The sequence below is a fragment of the Sycon ciliatum genome, chromosome 3 (assembly GCF_964019385.1).
Source record: "Sycon ciliatum chromosome 3, ocSycCili1.1, whole genome shotgun sequence".
NCBI classification, from domain to species: Eukaryota; Metazoa; Porifera; class Calcarea; order Leucosolenida; family Sycettidae; genus Sycon; species Sycon ciliatum.
Genome location: NC_088645.1, coordinates 6,504,852 through 6,524,245, shown reverse-complemented (window position 1 = coordinate 6,524,245; position 19,394 = coordinate 6,504,852). Strand labels below are relative to the sequence as shown.

Sequence of the window (19,394 nt, the reverse complement as noted above, 5' to 3'; positions counted from 1 at the left end):
CATGCAGTCAGCGAGAAGAATCAGATCTGAGCTCATGCAGTCATGAGATCATCCCTGCATATTGTGTGTACGTAACCATTGGTAACACAGACCACTCCTTCCGATTTTTTTTCCTGAAAGTGTGACGCATTACTCCCGTTTTTCAGTCAAATATGCACCGATGTACAGTTAATTGTCCCTTTTCTGAGATTTTGGCGATTTGACACCCTCGTGCAGCGGGAAATTTGAAAATAACTCCGTGCGCCTTCCAGGCTTTGCTGATCACATCGTGTTGGGAATGGGAGATCGATGAAGAAGGGGAAGCTGAAGCTGGAGGCGAATCGATCGATTATGGATAAAGTTCCGAACGAAATTTGTTGTAACAACTACTTGAAAGACCTTGTAGTTGTAGCGTGACGTCTTGTAAGCGGCACATCCTGGCCTAGTATACAGACGCTGCGGGGGATTGTACAAGGATATCGGGGGAGATGAGCTATTGAAATCAGGACGAAGAACGATGAACGAAGCAATCAAATCAGGTGAGAGTTACGTCCACGTTTTTTTTTTTCCTGTTTCCTGCTGGGCGATCACGTACGTGCGTGACATTGGTATCCAGACCTGGTCGGCTGTCTGGCACAGCCTGTCAGGCTTGATGATGGAGCATTGGAGGCTGCCTGAACCCAAGTCCTTTGCTACATACTAGTATCAAAAAGGACCTTTCCAAAACTCGAATCTAACATTTGAATGCTACATCATCAGTACATGTAGTACACTTGTGGACTACCACTGTGCAGGCAACACGTAGGATAATCATGCAGTACTTTACGACATGATAATATTCGACTCAAGAAAGAGGTAGCTTCAATTCCTCTCGAGCAATTAAAAAAAATCCACAAGTTCATGTACTTTCATTGCCTTCTCGTCCGGTTGGTACAGGCAGAAAAGAAACTAACCAGAACAATTAGTTACTATTTTACCATGGAAAGTGATGTAAATAGCAGTAAGACTAAGAGGAATAGAGACAAATTTGCAAATAATTCTATAGAAAGTGTTGATAAAGTAAAGTGCCAATAACACACCTACGCTCACATGGAAACGAATTCAAGCAGTGTACACTGCTGTGAGAACTATCAACACTATGTACTAGTTGAGTAACTTTGATATGATAACTTGCAGTACAAGCATGGGGCTGCATGTACCTGCGCATGCATCGACGAACGGTCGACACCTTGAAGTAGCGAATTGAGTTCTCTTCAACTTCCAGTTGGAGTGAACCTAGTCGATCGTTCTAAAATTCGTTTCACCCCTAGTGATAACGCTTTCTTTTTGCACACACAAGATTTTCAAACGTAATATACATGTACACAAATAGCACGTACTATAAACCATGAGCCCCATTCTCTAGGAGATATCTACATCTGCTCTGTTTCAATGTCCAGCATAAGCGAACGTGTGGATCAAGCATAACTGCTTGGTTGACGCTGCCGCGGAAATGCGTATAATAATATAATAATAAACCATGTACAGGTGGTGGAGGTGTGACCGTGTGCCAGTGTCACAGTTGGCTGGCTGCACTCTCGTACAGACAGTGTACTCCTCGATCCTGCATCCTGACAGTAATGGATGTCTATTACTGGATGTAGATGTAGGCCAGGGAGTCGTAAAATACCGGTATTTTACTACTCCTTGATGTAGGCACGCTGCAGCACACATATGCATGCACTGTGCAAGTGAGCGGTTTTGCCAGCTAGCTAACTGCAGCCTCACGGGCACCTATTGTACACATATGGGGAGCAAAAGAAGTTTCAGAATTTGGGGAAAAATGACCCGGTCGGCCGACCTGAAACAAGGCTACCGTATTTCCCCGTAAGTTAGTTCTCCCCAATGACTTAGTACCCCCTATAGAAAATACACATTCCACTGCCGAGGTTATCACCCCGGAAGACAGTTCCCCCCGAAAGATAGTAAGTTCTTACCCGTCCTACATGTACAGACACCGTACAGTACATACATCATATGCACGGACACTAGAGTTGCGCAGGCTTCCCACTGCGTGACATTTACCCCCGATAAAAAATTACTCCCCGAAAGATAGTACCACCCCCGAAAGTTAGTACTCATGTGGCTGCTAAGTTCGAAAGTTAGTACGTACTAACTTACGGGGAAATACGGTATTTTTGTTTGGGCCTAATTATAGGAGCTTAGGAGCTGCATCTGCGCCTTGATCCAAGAGGGTGGTGGCGTTCCTGCGGATGCGGAAAACTGGGCCTTTGGCCGAGTCTCACGCGAACCGTGAATTTATTTTTATTTTTAAATTATAGTGTTGGTCAATTACAGTGTATGCTCCACAATCTACGCACCATGTGATGTGATTGCCATTTGGTGGCTGTGGTGCATAATCGCCAGTCTGACAATCAAGGCTGTTGCCTGCCATCACACCCGCTATGGGGGGGGGGGGGGGGGGGGGGGGGGGTCGTCCTCACTTGGAACGGACGTATATTCTCACTTTCTGCATCACATTTTGTGGATACTCTCACTACTAAGATACAACAGGTGAATACTTGAAGTAACTCAGAGCGTCGATCACACCTCTGGCCACACACCTGCACGTTTGGGAGCAGACGCGAAGTGAAATGCACAGCACTGCTTTGTGCCAGTGCCAGTGCAAGTGTATGGATTTTAGCACTCGTCATCACTTCTGTCAGCTGGCAGCTTGAGCTGCTGTGCATGTAGCGCCGTATGTCTGTTAACTGGCTACTTGAGCTGTTGTGCATGTAGTGTTTCCAGAATGGGTTGTGTGACTTGTGTCATTGAAGTAGTAGTAGTAAGTAGCATTAAAGCCTCTTGTCCAGGCAAAATGAATTACAATGAATTGCACGTATCATCATTGACGTAGTACTCATTGGAACTGTCTGAATCAGCGCTGGGAGTGCTCTCTCCTTGCCCCCCCCCCCCCCCCCAGAGGTGTGAAGTGCAGTTCACTACTTAAGTCAGGCTGAGACTGTGATTCGCAGCTGCGCTGAGTCGAGTGGCTTGATCTGATGGTTCAGTACCTGAATTTTGTTCCTTCTGTTTGTTGTTGTTTTCTAGCTGGTCCCAATGGAGCAGGAGAGACTGCCATCTCCGACGAGGACCGTGTCATTTTCAGCCGACTCGTGAGAGATGGCAAGAAATATGCCAGTACGTTGCAGTGTGCAAGTTCAAGTTGTATACATTTACGTGTCATTTAAGTGTAATGTGCTTGTGTTTGTGCTATCTATCCCAGACCCTATCCTACTGTCTGTTACCACACACATACACACGCACGAGCAGAGAGCAGTGCATAGTACAGAATCGTAAGCCTTTTTCAAGTCCACAAACACACAGAAGAGCTGCTGACGGGGTTCGTAGGCTTTCTCGATGAGCTGGCGGAGTGAGAAGATGGCATCAACACACCGAAAGCCACACACACACACACACACACACACACACACACACACACACACACACACACACACACACACACACACACACACACGCTTTCACACTTTCACACTTTCACACACACACCTGTAGCTCCTTCTTGCTACATTGCTCCCCCGTCCCAACAGGCTATATGCATGTATGGCAGACAGATCATGGCCAGGTGAGCATGAGTACAGTGTAGCAAGGTAACGGTGCCTGTAAACAACCCAGTGTTTGTTTTGAACCCCGGCTTGTGCGCAAATCCAGGCACTATCCACAGTCACGTCGATAATACTTGAAGTATGTTACATGGCGGGCTTGTACTCGAGACCGGCTTTAATATGCAGCATTCCTGTGTGTGGGTGCTCCACTGTGTGTGTGTGTGCTCCACTGTTTGTGTGTGTGTGTTTGTGCTCCACTGTGTGTGTGTGTGTGTGTGTGTGTGTGTGTTTGTGCTCCACTGTATGTGTGTGTGCCCCACTGTGTGGTATTACTACACAGGTGAAGGAGAGCTCTCAAAGGCACTGTCCTGCCTGACACTGGCGTACGACATTCGTCCCACGGAGCGCATACAGAAGCACATCACCAAGATCCAGGCCGCGCTGGACGAGTACAGCGGCAACGAGGACGAAGACGAAGCGGCGAGCAGCGTGAAACCTGCACAGCACAATGAGCAATGCCAATCGCATGTCGATTCGGTGGCTACTGAGCATGACAATGGAGCGCAACAAGCTACCACCGGACTCCGTGATGTTAATACCCGCTCCGATCATCAATCATCTGATCATATTTCGGTTGGCATGACAAGCACAGACTCCATGCCCATGCATGATCGTCAGCCAAGGTGCGAAGAAAAGCCTCGCAAGCGAGCACTGATGGGTCGCAATGCCTACGTTATGAACGAGGTGAGTCCGGTTTGTGTTCATCAGTTGTTTCCATAGTGTAGCGGTTATCACGTTCGCCTAACACGCGAAAGGTCCCCGGTTCGATCCCGGGTGGAAACATCCATTTCTTTTTGTCCTTTTTTGCCATGATCTTCCGTCTAGAATCCATAATCCCCGTGTATACATGTACACAAGTATGGTCAACTCCTTCCTTGAATATTCAAACATGATTTCATTGATTTGTTATGCTTTCTGTGTTGGTTTTTAATGCAGGCACCATCAACAAGCACAGCGGAGATGAAGGATTCTCGGCGCTCGGCAGCTGGCAAGGAGAATGCGTGGCTGTCTACGAAAAGCCGCCGTGCCGACGATGCAATTGAGGATCGCCGCGGCGGTTTGAAAGCGGAAATGGCGCCGAATGGTGTCGTGTTGCGCAGCGTTTGGGACAAGTTGTACGCACATCAGCGCAAGGGTGTGCAGTGGCTGCTGGATTTGCACGAGAAGGGCTGCGGTGGTATTCTTGCAGATGATATGGGGTAAGTCGAGCTGTAACCGTGGTCGCTCAACCCTCTGGATATGTTGTTGTTGCTGCTGCTGCTGCTGCGGTTGTTGGTGTTGGTGTCGGTGTTGCTGTTGCTGTTTAGCCTTTTTATTTTACTTCACCACAGGCACAGGCAATATCTGCTATCTCACTGGGAGTATGCCAATTTCTCGCATAGATATGTCCCTGAACATTCTGTGTATGCTGTTGACGTCCTTGTTCCCACAGGCTTGGCAAGACAGTGCAGATCACAGTCTATCTGGCATCTCTAGTGGCTACAGAGCGAATACACAGTGCACTGGTCATGGCACCGGTGTCTGTTCTCACCGCCTGGCAGAAGGAGATCAAGAAGTGGTGAGTGCTGACTGTAGTTCCGGCAAGATACAGTAAAACTTGTAACTAAAGACCGGCGTGACTAGCGACCAGCCTGGTACTACAGTAAAACTTGTAACTAAAGACCGGCGTGACTAGCGACCAGCCTGGTACTACAGTAAAACTTGTAACTAAAGACCACCGTGACTAGCGACCAGCCTGGTACTACAGTAAAACCTGTAACTAAAGACCGGCACCGTGACTAGCGACCAGCCTGGTACTACAGTAAAACGTGTAACTAAAGACCGGCACCGTGACTAGCGACCAGCCTGGTACTACAGTAAAACGTGTAACTAAAGACCACCGTGCAGACTAGCGACCAGCCTGGTACTACAGTAAAACTTGTAACTAAAGACCGGCGTGACTAGCGACCAGCCTGGTACTACAGTAAAACTTGTAACTAAAGACCGGCGTGACTAGCGACCAGCCTGGTACTACAGTAAAACTTGTAACTAAAGACCACCGTGACTAGCGATCAGCCTGGTACTACAGTAAAACCTGTAACTAAAGACCGGCACCGTGACTAGCGACCAGCCTGGTACTACAGTAAAACGTGTAACTAAAGACCGGCACCGTGACTAGCGACCAGCCTGGTACTACAGTAAAACGTGTAACTAAAGACCGGCACCGTGACTAGCGACCAGCCTGGTACTACAGTAAAACCTGTAACTAAAGACCACCGTGCAGACTAGCGACCAGCCTGGTACTACAGTAAAACCTGTAACTAAAGACCACCGTGACTAGCGACCAGCCTGGTACTACAGTAAAACCTGTAACTAAAGACCACCGTGCAGACTAGCGACCAGCCTGGTACTACAGTAAAACCTGTAACTAAAGACCACCGTGACTAGCGACCAGCCTGGTACTACAGTAAAACCTGTAACTAAAGACCACCGTGACTAGCGACCAGCCTGGTACTACAGTAAAACCTGTAACTAAAGACCACCGTGACTAGCGACCAGCCTGCTACTACAGTAAAACCTGTAACTAAAGACCACCGTGACTAGCGACCAGCCTGGTACTACAGTAAAACTTGTAACTAAAGACCACCGTGACTAGCGACCAGCCTGGTACTACAGTAAAACCTGTAACTAAAGACCACCGTGACTAGCGACCAGCCTGGTACTACAGTAAAACTTGTAACTAAAGACCACCGTGACTAGCGACCAGCCTGGTACTACAGTAAAACCTGTAACTAAAGACCACCGTGGCTAGCGACCAGCCTGGTACTACAGAGGAACCTGTAACTAAAGACCACCGTGACTAGCGACCAGCCTGGTACTACAGTAAAACCTGTAACTAAAGACCACCGTGACTAGCGACCAGCCTGGTACTACAGTAAAACCTGTAACTAAAGACCACCGTGACTAGCGACCAGCCTGGTACTACAGAGGAACCTGTAACTAAAGACCACCGTGACTAGCGACCAGCCTGGTACTACAGTAAAACCTGTAACTAAAGACCACCGTGACTAGCGACCAGCCTGGTACTACAGTAAAACCTGTAACTAAAGACCACCGTGACTAGCGACCAGCCTGGTACTACAGTAAAACCTGTAACTAAAGACCACCGTGACTAGCGACCAGCCTGGTACTACAGTAAAACCTGTAACTAAAGACCACCGTGACTAGCGACCAGCCTGGTACTACAGTAAAACCTGTAACTAAAGACCACCGTGACTAGCGACCAGCCTGGTACTACAGCGGAACCTGTAACTAAAGACCACCGTGACTAGCGACCAGCCTGGTACTACAGAGGAACCTGTAACTAAAGACCACCGTGACTAGCGACCAGCCTGGTACTACAGTAAAACCTGTAACTAAAGACCACCGTGACTAGCGACCAGCCTGGTACTACAGTAAAACCTGTAACTAAAGACCACCGTGACTAGCGACCAGCCTGGTACTACAGTAAAACCTGTAACTAAAGATCACCGTGACTAGTGACCAGCCTGGTACTACAGTAAAACCTGTAACTAAAGACCACCGTGACTAGCGACCAGCCTGGTACTACAGTAAAACTTGTAACTAAAGACCACCGTGACTAGCGACCAGCCTGGTACTACAGTAAAACCTGTAACTAAAGACCACCGTGACTAGCGAGCAGCCTGCTACTACAGTAAAACCTGTAACTAAAGACCACCGTGACTAGCGACCAGCCTGGTACTACAGTAAAACCTGTGACTAAAGACCACCGTGACTAGCGACCAGCCTGGTACTACAGTAAAACTTGTAACTAAAGACCACCGTGACTAGCGACCAGCCTGGTACTACAGTAAAACTTGTAACTAAAGACCACCGTGACTAGCGACCAGCCTGGTACTACAGTAAAACCTGTAACTAAAGACCACCGTGACTAGCGACCAGCCTGGTACTACAGTAAAACTTGTAACTAAAGACCACTGTGACTAGCGACCAGCCTGGTACTACAGTAAATCTTGTAACTAAAGACCACCGTGACTAGCGACCAGCCTGGTACTACAGTAAAACCTGTAACTAAAGACCACCATGACTAGCGACCAGCCTGGTACTACAGTAAAACCTGTAACTAAAGACCACCGTGACTAACGACCAGCCTGGTACTACAGACCACATGGCCATGCACGGACGGTCTCACGTTCCATATACCGTAAAGTACCGTTGATCCCCCCCCCCCCCCCCACGCCATGTCGCTTCCCAGCTGGGTTTTCGGCGGGGATTAGATCAAGGCTGTCAAGTGCAGTACGATGTACAACAACGTAGAAGTTCAGACTCGATGTGCTGGATTATGCACATTTTCATCCTGGATTGGCAAGTATTGTGTACAGCAGTGCATGCGTCGGTTCAACATCGTATTTTCGTTGTATACGCCGAAGTCGCTTCACAGGTAGAAAATCGACAGGGGGCGGGAATTAGAGAGGGGACGGATCAACGGTACTTTACGGTAATGGTTGTGCGGTGCAAACCTCTAACTAAGGACCACCTGCCACCGTAGGCTAAAGACCGCCTTCTCTGGCCCCAAGGGGTGGTCGTTAGTCACAGGTTTTACTGTACATAAATCCCAGGAGTATGCAACTCTGCATATGGGGTCTGGTGTGGCGAGTTGCCCGTATTATGTAGCCGCGAACTATGGGCCATTGCGCCACTAGTGCACTGTCATTGAGTTCCAATGGCAATTTGCAAAACTAGGTCATCTGTACATGCACAGGTTTTTTTCTTGTAGAGTGAACCTGTCTGATGACAGACTGTGTTGAGTGTTTCACATAACTTGGCACTGCCCCCCCCCCCCCTCCTCCTCCTCCCCCCTCCTCCTCCTCTCCCCTCCCCCTCTCCCCTCCCCCGATTTGGAACAGACATATTGCTTGCTCGGACACAAACACTTGTTGTTCAGCCATTTTAAAACGTTGAAAAGCCATTTTTGTGATCCAGAGGCAGATGAGTCGGAAGGGTGCCGCCCGATAGACAGGGGTACCCGGACCTGGGTAGTCTGGATAAAAGGTAGTTTGGCTGCACTTTTGTAAGAGTGAAGCACAGACCTGCTACAGTGTTGTAGTAGTGGCTTTCGAAATCAGTAGAAGAAAAGAAAATTCCCCAAAAAGTACATGTTTCCACCCGGGATCGAACCGGGGACCTTTCGCGTGTTAGGCGAACGTGATAACCGCTACACTATGGAAACAACTGTGGAGGATGTTTGGGCATGTGTATCTCTTGAGGGTCCCTGGCCGTCCGACCTTTTATCTCAATCGCGCGCAACACAGACTTTCTGGCACCCCTCGCCCACCCCCATCCCTTCCTCCAAACAGCACTCGCATAGTGAAGTCATTTTAAAACAATCATACTGTTAGGTACAGGTCCTCCCTTACAATCTTACCTACAACCTTTCCTAAGCTGGCCGGCCTGCATGCACCCGTACTACATCATACTCACCTTTCGTTCCGTTGGCCTGGGTAGCTACTTGCGCGCCCATGTAGTCGTTTCGTTCGTCTTGGTCTCTTGTCTCGTCGTCTATAAGAAACATCGTTCCACTAACTTGTTCCCGTTGTCCGTTGTAATGTCTGGAGAAGGTGTCGTCCGTCGTCCTAATTCATACTCAACAACACCGTAAAAGTCCGTAAATAAGTACCTGCCCGAAATGAATACCCCCTACATTCGTTTGACTCTGTCTATACCGGTATGGTTCGCACATCCAGCACTTAGCATTGTACAAAATGACTTCTCCACTACACACAAGTCAGGTCCGAAGGTTAGTTCGTGCCCGAATGTTAGTACCCGCCCGAAAGTTAGTCCGGGTGTGACCACTAAATTAGAGTAAGTACGTACTTATTTACGGACGTTTACGGTCATATTATGTGATATATGCGGCTGTTTCGTCCTGTGAACTTCCAATCCCACACACCCACACATACACTCCGTACGTTTGTGATAAGCGGCGAAAATGATGGCCAAACGTTTGGCTTTGTATTAACTGTCATGATTTTCACAGGTATCCATCTCTACGCCTCGGCTGCTTCCATGGCACCTCCAAGAAGCAGCGTGAAATGGACTTGGAGCGGGTACAGAAACGTGGTGGAGTCTGCCTCACAACATATGGTAAGACCGCCGAGGAGGGACTGTTTTTGACTTTGCTCCAGTTGTATGATGTATATATGTTTGTGTAAGGGCAAGCATATGTGTGTGTTTGGGGGGGGGGGCAAGAGACATACAGAGAGAGAGAGAGAGAGACAGACAGACAGACAGACAGACAGACAGACAGACAGACAGAGACAGAGAGAGAGACACAGAGAGACACAGAGAGACACAGAGAGAGAGACACAGAGAGACAGAGAGAGAGAGAGAGACAGAGAGACAGAGAGACAGAGAGAGAGAGAGAGAGAGAGAGAGAGAGAGAGAGAGAGAGAGAGAGAGAGAGAGAGAGAGAGAGAGAGAGAGAGAGAGAGAGAGAGAGAGAGAGAGAGAGAGAGAGAGAGAGAGAGAGAGAGAGAGAGAGAGAGAGAGAGAGAGAGAGAGAGAGAGAGAGAGAGAGAGGATGGGTGATTGATTGATTGATTGATTGATTGTAGTGTAACACCTTTTACATCATGTTTGTGTATCTGTGTGGCTTTCTATTATTGTTAGGTATGGTCCGGTCTGGCCTGGAGGATCTCACTTGTCATGGCTCATTTGCTTGGGTACGTTCCTGTGAATCACTGTTTATGGGTGTGTGTGTGTGTGTGTGTGTGTGTGTGTGTGTGTGTGTGTGTGTGTGTGTGTGTGTGTGTGTGTGTGTGTGTGTGTGTGTGTGTGTGTGTGTGTGTGTGTGTGTGTGTGTGTGTGTGTGTGTGTGTGTGTGTGTGTGTGTGTGTGTGTGTGTGTGTGTGTGTGTGTGTGTGTGTGTGTGTGCATGAGCATATGTCATCGCGCGTCCAGTCCCAAAGAGAGATTTGACCATTCCAAGGACATCAGGACAGCAGCCTCCGGAAGCACAATCAACACCAGGGGTCTTACTCGTACAGGTCTGGTAGATCCTTCCTGAATCCCTTGTCCTTTGTTTGTAGATGGGCATGGCTATAGGTACATGTGCCTGTGAAGTAGTTCAGATGAAACTGTGGCATCACGTTGTACGAGACAACAGTCATGAGTTGTTTCCATAGTGTAGCGGTTATCACGTTCGCCTAACACGCGAAAGGTCCCCGGTTCGATCCCGGGTGGAAACATCAAATTCTTTTTTTCGCAATTGCATATGTTTCAAAATTCTCAAGGACGCCTCATGCAGCTGCTTATATTTGTTTCTGGTTGAGTTTGATGATGCTTTCCCAGTTTTTATTCTTGCTCCGCCTGATCACCCTGCTCCTGCCTTCTATCGCGGTAGGAAGTCAATCCTTGCTCGCCCTCCCTGTGTGCGGTTTCAAAAGAAAAGGCAACTAACACAACAACAACGACACATCATCGTGAGAATAAAGATTTGAAGCATCTCTTATTGGCCACAGGCCGTTGTGTTGAGAACTATTTGACTCAACACCAAGAACAATGTCGTGGCGTACACAAAACAGCTTTGGTTGTGGCACAAGTTCAGAGCAGCCGCAACATGTGCACCGAAACCTGAGCAGACCGAACGCCAAACGACGTCTGGATGCTACCCTCAGGGGCGGATCCAGGGGGTCAAGGGGTTCAGTGGAAGACCCTGAATTTTGCAAACTTACCACGGGAAACTACTTCAAGTATAATTATGCATGGACATGTATAATTAAGTATCAGGTATTCAGTTTTGGCTCAACTGGAGCCCCCTGTAGAGATCTCTGGATCCGCCCCTGACCCTTGTGTATTTGAGCGCATCAGTTTAGATCCTGCAACGATGCTCTCTCTCTTTCTTCTCTACAGGATTGTCTGGTCCTTGATGAAGGTCACATGATTCGTAACAACAACAAGACTACTAAGCAGATCTACTCGCTGCTGGCCAAGCAACGACTCATCCTAACTGGCACCCCGATTATGAACCGTTTGGAGGTCAGTAATCTGCTGCTGGTGCTGCTGTTGGTGGTGGTGGTGGTGCTGCTGCTGTTGGTGGTGGTGGTGGTGCTGCTGGTGGTGGTAGTAGTGGTGGTGGTGGTGCTGCTGCTGCTGCTGTTGTTGCAGGGACTGCCGGCGCTGGTGATGGTGGTGGTGTTGTTGTTGTTGTTGTTGCTATTGCTGCTGCCCCGGTATGTATGTTGTATGTCTTGCTGCTACTGCTGCATTTGTCTATTTTGAATGTCATTCTAGTATTGAAGCTGACGCTCGGTATAATGTAAATCTACCTGTTTTGGCTTACATGTCGGAGCCTGGCTAGCACCATAGCTTGCACAAGGGTAAACCTGGCTTTCCCCTGCATCTTGGCTTTGGGCCACCCGGAATTTGTTCGTTGTTTCGGGTCACCCAAGCGATCGTATTTTTCCATGCAACCACAGAAAGCCTTTTAGTCTCGGGAAATACAAACATAGGATAGAACCATGGCTCCTTTCGCCTGTATAGCTGAGACATGGCCTTGGCAGGACCCATATCAGTGCTGGGTGGTCTTCACAAATAATTATAGCATGTGAGTTTGTCATGAATGCGTTCATGTGTGGACTCACTCTGGAGAGATGCGGAGCCTAAGCGACCGACTCTTTTGCAGCTGTGTGCTGTGACCCCAAACAACTGAGTAAGCAAAGTAAAGTTCACACGTCCGCTTTACCACCGGCTATACAATTGTATTGAGAAACACAACCAGCTTAGGAAGCTTCGCTTGTGCCAGGCCACCGCGATGCCTGTGATACCAGGGTGGCAGATGCAGCTCCTAACGGCGAGGGTGAGGTGGTATGTCTCACAACCAATGCCTGACAAGGGGGCGAAAACAACTGAGTGGCCTACTGTAACACCAAGAGTACATAACCCCCCAGAGTGTGCAACTCCACTATGGGTGCTGTCCCGACAGAATTTCAAGTTGACGTCATTTTGATGATGCAATGCGCACTGTACACGGATTACCAGACGAATCCGGAACCTGTGGTTGACCGAAGCAGATCGATCCTGTACAAATTATTGCAAAGAAAAACGTGTGATGCGTTGACACCCGTACACATGTTGTAAATCACTGGTGCAAGGAGCATTGCGTCATAAATAATGACGTCAACTTGAAATTCTGTCGGGACAGCAGGGTATCAGTCCGTGCGCCAAATTCAAAAAAGTCGTCTAGAAGTTGCACTTTTATTTGCAACCGCGGGAAATTTGAGGGGTCTGGAGAAGAAAATTCTCAATGGGACTCAAAATTGACAAACAAGACGACGACCAGCGCTCGAGCATAGTACCTTTTCGCCATTCCTTCGTGCACGATACCGATTCTAATTGATAAACACTACCCTCATGTTTCGTTTTATGCGCAACGGACGAAGCGAAGTGTCTTTTTTCGTTCACGAAAGAAAGGTAAGGAAATTGTCGTCTTCGCGACACCCTTCGGATTATTTAGTGGGGCATTGTGGGCCAAGGGTATTTTTTCTTTTTCTTTACAACTATCCCCAGGTACTGAGACGGCGCTGATATCCTAGGAGTTCTGTTGGTGCAAAATGCCAGGTTACTGACTTATGGCGAGGTTTGTCCACCCAAAAATATGGGAGATTTCTTGGATAACATACACACATAATACACACATAATACACACATAATACAGTGAATGGTATTGCAGTGGGCATCCAAAACAGTTGAACCAAACCAATATGGTATGATACCTAGAGGCTAGGCACACAAAAATCACTCAGGAATTGGACGCAAGTCCCGGGGCCTTGGTGCGTCATTACACCCGGACATTGAATGTTTGCCGGCGCACGGCTTTTGCTTCACCACTTCACACAAGTTTACGCACTCACTCAATTCGAAAGACTGGAACGAGACCAAACCGAATGTGACAACTAAGAGCGAGTTGTGCATTTGTTGGAACAACGTTCGGGCATTGCGAGAAGGATATCAGCAGGGTCCAACAATGGCAGCAACAGCACCAGGTGATGATGGAGTACCAAGGAGCTTGTATCATGCACATTACAGTGAGCAACAAGAGAAACCGTACTGTGGTACGTGAGATCAGAGCCTGGGCAGGATGATCGACAATGTACACTGTGCTACAGCGCCTCAATTGTGCGAGAGAAAACAAACAGACCAGCAAGCACAGATCATGAACTGGTACACAACATTGACAAAGCACAAACCGCACAGCAAAGTTACAGGGCATAGCCGAGCGTTTTGCTGCCAACGAATTACTTGAGAAGGGAGCAGTATTCCTTGTAACATTGCATGGAGTATACGAGAACGCAGAGTCAGAACCAGGCGTAACAAGGCAAGACGGCTACTGTACAGGGGACAGGCTTGACGATCACTTGCATACTCGCAATTTTGATGCAACCAGGAAATTAGGCATCACGTCATACCGAAGTGGCTTCGACACGCTACATTGCATTCATAGCTGTACGGTGAACCTGTTACACGAGCTTCTGTGAAACAGATAGCATGCCAATGACCTGCAAGCACCAACAAACGCAGCCGGTAAAACAAACGCTACATAACTGCCCAACATAAACTTGTACATGCTGATGAGAAGCAAGAATGCGCTTGATGTTGGAAGTTATGCTCGCATATTCAAAAACATGCATGGAAAAACATCAATGACATTGTTCATGAATACAACAGATACATCATACAGGGAGAGTAAGTAATCCTTCCTCCGTTTTGTATACGCGCACGCGCGCGTGTGGTAGATAAATCCGTTTGGCATGACTTTCGATCGAGGTTGCGTTCACCGTAGAGATAGGTGAACTCGAATCCAACACCTCTCACTTTCGCTCTACTGCCCCTTTGGGGCCGATGCGATCCTTGTGCCAAGTTGTGGTAGTGGCTCAACAGAACAGGACAGGTGTGTGTGTGTGCGCGTGCGCGCGCATGTGTGTGTGTGTAAGTGTGGTTTCTGAACTTTTCTCACAATCGTATAAGTTTCATTTTTTCGTGAAAACCCAGCTACACTGTGACCGGTACAATCGCATGTCGTTTATCTGGCGGTCAGTCACATGGCATGTCGGGTATCCAACAGCACCGCACTGACAGCTTATAGACCTTATATTTAGTATTTATAGTCCTACTTCAAGTAAATGTAGACAGTCAGCATCATGAAAGTTGCCATTACGTTGAGTTAAATACAAGCCAGTCTGTAGAGATGAGCACGACTGTCTCAGGGTAATACTAGTGATAAATACAGGTACTTCGAAGTACTGTCTTTTTGATCTGTTAACACAAGATGGCTTTGTAGCTTCAGTCGTCCAGAATATTCATTTTATTCCGCGGGTGCCGCATAATTGACACGCAACTGTACTTGTGCAAGTCTCCAAACGCTACGTAATTGGCCGACATTTACTTGTCCACGGTGATGAGAAACACGGCTCCTAATTTTTAAATCATGAAAGGATTACATACGCAGGTACATCCACACAATGTGCACTATCCTGAAGTCGTGCGCAAATATTCAAAATCATTCACCGAACACAGAGAGGCGCACATACCGTAAAGTACCGCGAGAGCGCCCCACCTATATTTTGCCGCGACAGATTTTACAGCCAGGGAAAGGAAAATCGTATGGCAGAGTGCAACGAAGTTCGTACGGTGTGAGCAACTTAGTGTACTAAGGTCACACTAAGCAGGTTTTTGTGTGGAGCTCGTTTCCGCTCGAAGGTACGGATTGTCTGCAGAGCGTGCAATATGTGTACAAAGTTCGTATCGTATAACCTACAGACAGGAGACCACCTCCACAATACGACCCCGAAAGGACGAGATGGTGGGGCACTCTGGCGGTACTTTACGGTACATGTAAATACGAAGGAACCACATGCGCAGCAAGGAGATTAGTCATTACTTTACTTATGAGTTGATGGATAGAAGTTTCCTTTCAGCTGACCATTACCACTCATGAAAGCAATAGTGAGTGCTGTTGTTCTGATTCACAGGTATATATTCGGCCCTTAGCGCAATGTGTTTTCGAAGCTAGGCACACGATTTGCATGAGGAAATCATGCAAAGATGTGACATAAGGCCCTACAAACATGACCTAGGTAAAGGGATGCCATTATTTGCATTTGCAGTACTTTGGCATAGGATAATTTGTGGATGATTGTGTTGATCAATTTCACATAATTTCACGACAGGTCATAGTTTATTTAGTGGGGCGTTGTGGGCCAAGGATCTACGACCATCTCTTTTGCATTTCGAACAAGTAGACACTTTCAACAATTCATACAAAAAATGCCTTCAGTGCAAAACATACCGTTCGGACACACCAGGCAGTCCTTTCCAGCCTTGATTTTCAAGTGCAGACGTATCCACGATGACCTTCGAGTGAACTGCGGCTTGGAACACTTTGAATACGATCCACACACTCAAACTAACTAGACCACCGCATAGCTAGTGTATTCACGGAGCCAAAGAAGTCTCCTTCTGCCCCCACAGGGTCTTGGTTAGTTCTCTAGAAGGGACGAGAGCCATACCTAAATTCAATAAATTCTCCAATTCCAAAGGCCTCAAATGAAGGCGTCTTGGTGACTTCGTTTCCCGCGGTTGCAAATAAAATCAGCCCTTGAGTACCCCTTGGCGCACGGACTGGTATGTGGGAGTTGCACACTCTGGGGGGGTTATGTACTCTTGGTAACACTGGATGGAGACTTGTGAGTGCAAGGTCTATGGATTCTCATAGCAAGGCTGTGTTTGTCTGCTGTTTCCATAGTGTAGCGGTTATCACGTTCGCCTAACACGCGAAAGGTCCCCGGTTCGATCCCGGGTGGAAACATCAATTTCTTTTTTTCTTGCTTTCCAAGACAACTTCTGATCATAAGGTGGTGGTGTCCAGGTTACAACTCCCGGGTGGTGTCCAGCAAGAGTACATGAAAACCAGAGTGTGCAGCTCGGATGGGTTGCTGTCACGGCGAAATTCCGTGATTACATCATTTTAGTGATGTAGTGCGTACAAGCAGGATTCAAGCAGGTCTCTTTCTGCACAACTGCAGCTCAGTTGTACGCACTACGCCATTTCCCGCCTCAGATTTGGGCCAAATATGATGTAATCACGGAATTCCGCCGTGACAAACACCCATAGTAGAAAAGCCCCAAGCTGCACACTCTGGTTTTCATGTACTGTGTAAGCAGAAAAAAAAACATTCATCTGGAATTTTATTTCGTCTTTTTCGTCCAAGGAGCTTTTGGACAACTAGTAAATTAAATGCTGGACTAATGTCGATTTGTCCAGCTTTTCAACACACTCTTATGATCCATGGACGAAATTTAAAACCGGACGAACTCCCTTTCTTTGGAGTTGGACGAAAGTATTGACCGACGGAATTTTCTGCCTGTACAGTAGTACTCTTATGTCCAGTGATGTCTGTCTGATCATGGGGTGAAGTCTAGCCAACGAAAAAATCGTTTTATAGCGACTCAACACCATCAAAACAATCAAATTCAAGTTTACTATTAGAAATACCGAAATACATGGCCGAGGCAGGCCTAGAATGTCATGGCTTGATAATCTTATTTCATGGACTGCACTTGACGTGCAGTCCTTGCTAGCTGCCGCACGCGATAGATTTTTATGGCGCTCACTTGTTCATACTTGCTCTGTGACGCCCGACGGCCTTAGGGCTATGGGCTTATGATGATGATGATGATGATGATGATTAGAAGTACATTTTTATACGGGTAACTTATACCGGTATGTGTCTATGTGATATTGAGGTCTCACTGCAGAGTATAGTATACACAGGGGTCTATATACGGTGCTACATTTTCAGTGTATGTACTAGCTCTTTGTATGTATGATGTAAGTCCGTCTTTCTTTCTTTTTGGTGCGTCTGCACTGTTCTTCCATGTACAGGAGCTCTGGCGCCTGTTTGATTTTGCCACGAACGGCAATCTCTTCGGCCCGCTCAAGGACTTCAAGGAGAAATACGAGCAACCGATCGTACAGGTATGCCATGCTTGCAACATACAGGGTATTTCCTGTGAAAAAGCCTCTTCTGGAACTCCACGTCTTGCGTCGATGGCCAAATCTACGCTCATGGTGGCGTTGGCGTGTGGTGTTTCTGTGCAAGCCGAAATAGCTCAGAGCGTTAGACTGAAGATCTAAAGGTCCCTGGTTCAATCCCGGGTTTCGGCATTTCTTTTTTTTCTCCCTGTTCATGAACATGGGTATGGTGGGGGTGGTGCATGCGCGCATAAGCACACAGCATTCAGAAACCATTTTTGCAGGCGATTCTTGACACACGTGTGGCGACGTGAGTGCATGCAGACCGCAGACCATTGAGAGAATCGTGTCTAATGTGTACGCACCACACCGAAAGCATAGCATGAAGTGCACACTGAACACAGCAGATATTGAACTTTACCGGCAGAGCAAAACTTTCTTCAACGCAGGATCAAATCTTTATTTGAGCCTAGCCATAAAAGTGGTATATCTGCTGCAGTCATGCCTGGGCTTCATCAAAGTCACCAGGGGTTTCCAAAGTTGTTTCTCTTGTCACACTCATTTATTGCTTTTCTTTCTCGTTACGAATCGTTCGATCGTGCCACACATGAGCAGAAGATACACCGGAACGAAGCGCTGCTGCCTGACACGACATGCACTGATTACAACATGTGGAGAAAACAAGCATGTTGAGCCAGATAAGCCCACACACAGAGGCAACGATACCTGGCCGAATGCGCACAAAAGTGGAGAGTCTATCTAGACCAGAGATCATCTGTCCGAAAGAAAATGAAGACAATCAACTACGGCCGGCCTTTCGAAGGTAAACAAATGAATGTTTATGAACAGGGAGAAAAGAGAAGAAGAAAAAAAGAAATGCCGAAACCCGGGATTGAACCAGGGACCTTTAGATCTTCAGTCTAACGCTCTCCCAACTGAGCTATTTCGGCTTGCACATAAACTGTGGAAGCTGATGCGGCCATGACCATTATCGATAGCTTTTTTTGGTTTATGAAAGGTTTTGGGACGGTGTTCACCCTCGACACGTCTCCTACACCCCACCAAGAGTACATAACTGCCAAGAGTGCCCAACTCCAGTCTATAGGGTCTTCAAGGGAGAAGTTCACATCACGTGACAACACATGTACACATTGTTTCCACCGCCTGTGCAGCATGATAGCAAGAGTACATATAATATACCCCCGGGTAGTCTTGATGATGGCTACAGTACGATCGGTTGCCGAAGAACTAGGGGGTCAGCCTCCTAGCCTAGACCGTTCTTATTTTCATGTATTACAGTCTATGGGTGGTTGAGTCACCCCGCATGTACATGTACCGTATTTTTCCGGTTATAAGTCGACCTTTTATGACTGAAAATAGCAGGAGAAAAGGTGGGGGTCGACTTACAACCGGGATTCGACTTATAACCGGGAATTATCGGTATCTTCCAAAAATGACCTGCAATGAATACACGAGTGCACCATGTGTATGCATTTTTGCCAAGTTTATTTGCCTTTTTCAAGGATTGGGATGTTTCAGAATCCAATGAGGAGTGTTTATGTGATTTGTTCATGTGTTAGTAGCAGGGAGCGGTTAGCAGTGCTTCGTTGGGCAAAAACTTTAAAAACATAATTAAGACCTCCGGATACGGGGGTCGACCTATAACCGGGGTCGACTAAAAAACCGGTAAAATACGGTACTTGAAGTACTCTGGATCC

The 19,394-nt window shown here is 47.3% G+C and overlaps 1 protein-coding gene, 1 long non-coding RNA gene and 5 other non-coding genes across 7 annotated transcripts in view; 4 read left to right on the top strand and 3 right to left on the bottom strand.

The window, feature by feature from the left end:
- The first annotated feature begins 41 nt into the window (after window positions 1–41).
- Window positions 42–19,394, top strand: part of LOC135811281 (DNA excision repair protein ERCC-6-like) — a 32,142-nt gene continuing 12,789 nt past the window's right edge. The window contains exons 1-9 of the mRNA XM_065324497.1: window positions 42–518; window positions 3,070–3,159; window positions 3,925–4,328; window positions 4,581–4,843; window positions 5,077–5,202; window positions 9,682–9,788; window positions 10,314–10,366; window positions 11,556–11,681; window positions 17,587–17,679. Coding sequence (XP_065180569.1) covers window positions 497–518; window positions 3,070–3,159; window positions 3,925–4,328; window positions 4,581–4,843; window positions 5,077–5,202; window positions 9,682–9,788; window positions 10,314–10,366; window positions 11,556–11,681; window positions 17,587–17,679 — 1,284 coding nt within the window. The 5' untranslated portion in view covers window positions 42–496. The remainder of the gene's footprint in view (window positions 519–3,069; window positions 3,160–3,924; window positions 4,329–4,580; window positions 4,844–5,076; window positions 5,203–9,681; window positions 9,789–10,313; window positions 10,367–11,555; window positions 11,682–17,586; window positions 17,680–19,394) is intronic.
- Window positions 4,355–4,427, top strand: Trnav-aac (transfer RNA valine (anticodon AAC)). The gene has a single exon. It is a non-coding gene; the product is annotated as a tRNA-Val (tRNA).
- Trnav-aac (transfer RNA valine (anticodon AAC)) lies at window positions 8,802–8,874 on the bottom strand. The gene has a single exon. It is a non-coding gene; the product is annotated as a tRNA-Val (tRNA).
- On the top strand, window positions 10,819–10,891 carry Trnav-aac (transfer RNA valine (anticodon AAC)). The gene has a single exon. It is a non-coding gene; the product is annotated as a tRNA-Val (tRNA).
- LOC135811283 (uncharacterized) lies at window positions 13,560–16,304 on the bottom strand. The gene is made up of 2 exons (XR_010552580.1): window positions 15,991–16,304; window positions 13,560–14,200 (listed from the first exon to the last, which is right to left on the bottom strand). It is a non-coding gene; the product is annotated as an uncharacterized LOC135811283 (long non-coding RNA).
- Window positions 16,437–16,509, top strand: Trnav-aac (transfer RNA valine (anticodon AAC)). Its single transcript has one exon. It is a non-coding gene; the product is annotated as a tRNA-Val (tRNA).
- Trnaf-gaa (transfer RNA phenylalanine (anticodon GAA)) lies at window positions 18,554–18,626 on the bottom strand. Its single transcript has one exon. It is a non-coding gene; the product is annotated as a tRNA-Phe (tRNA).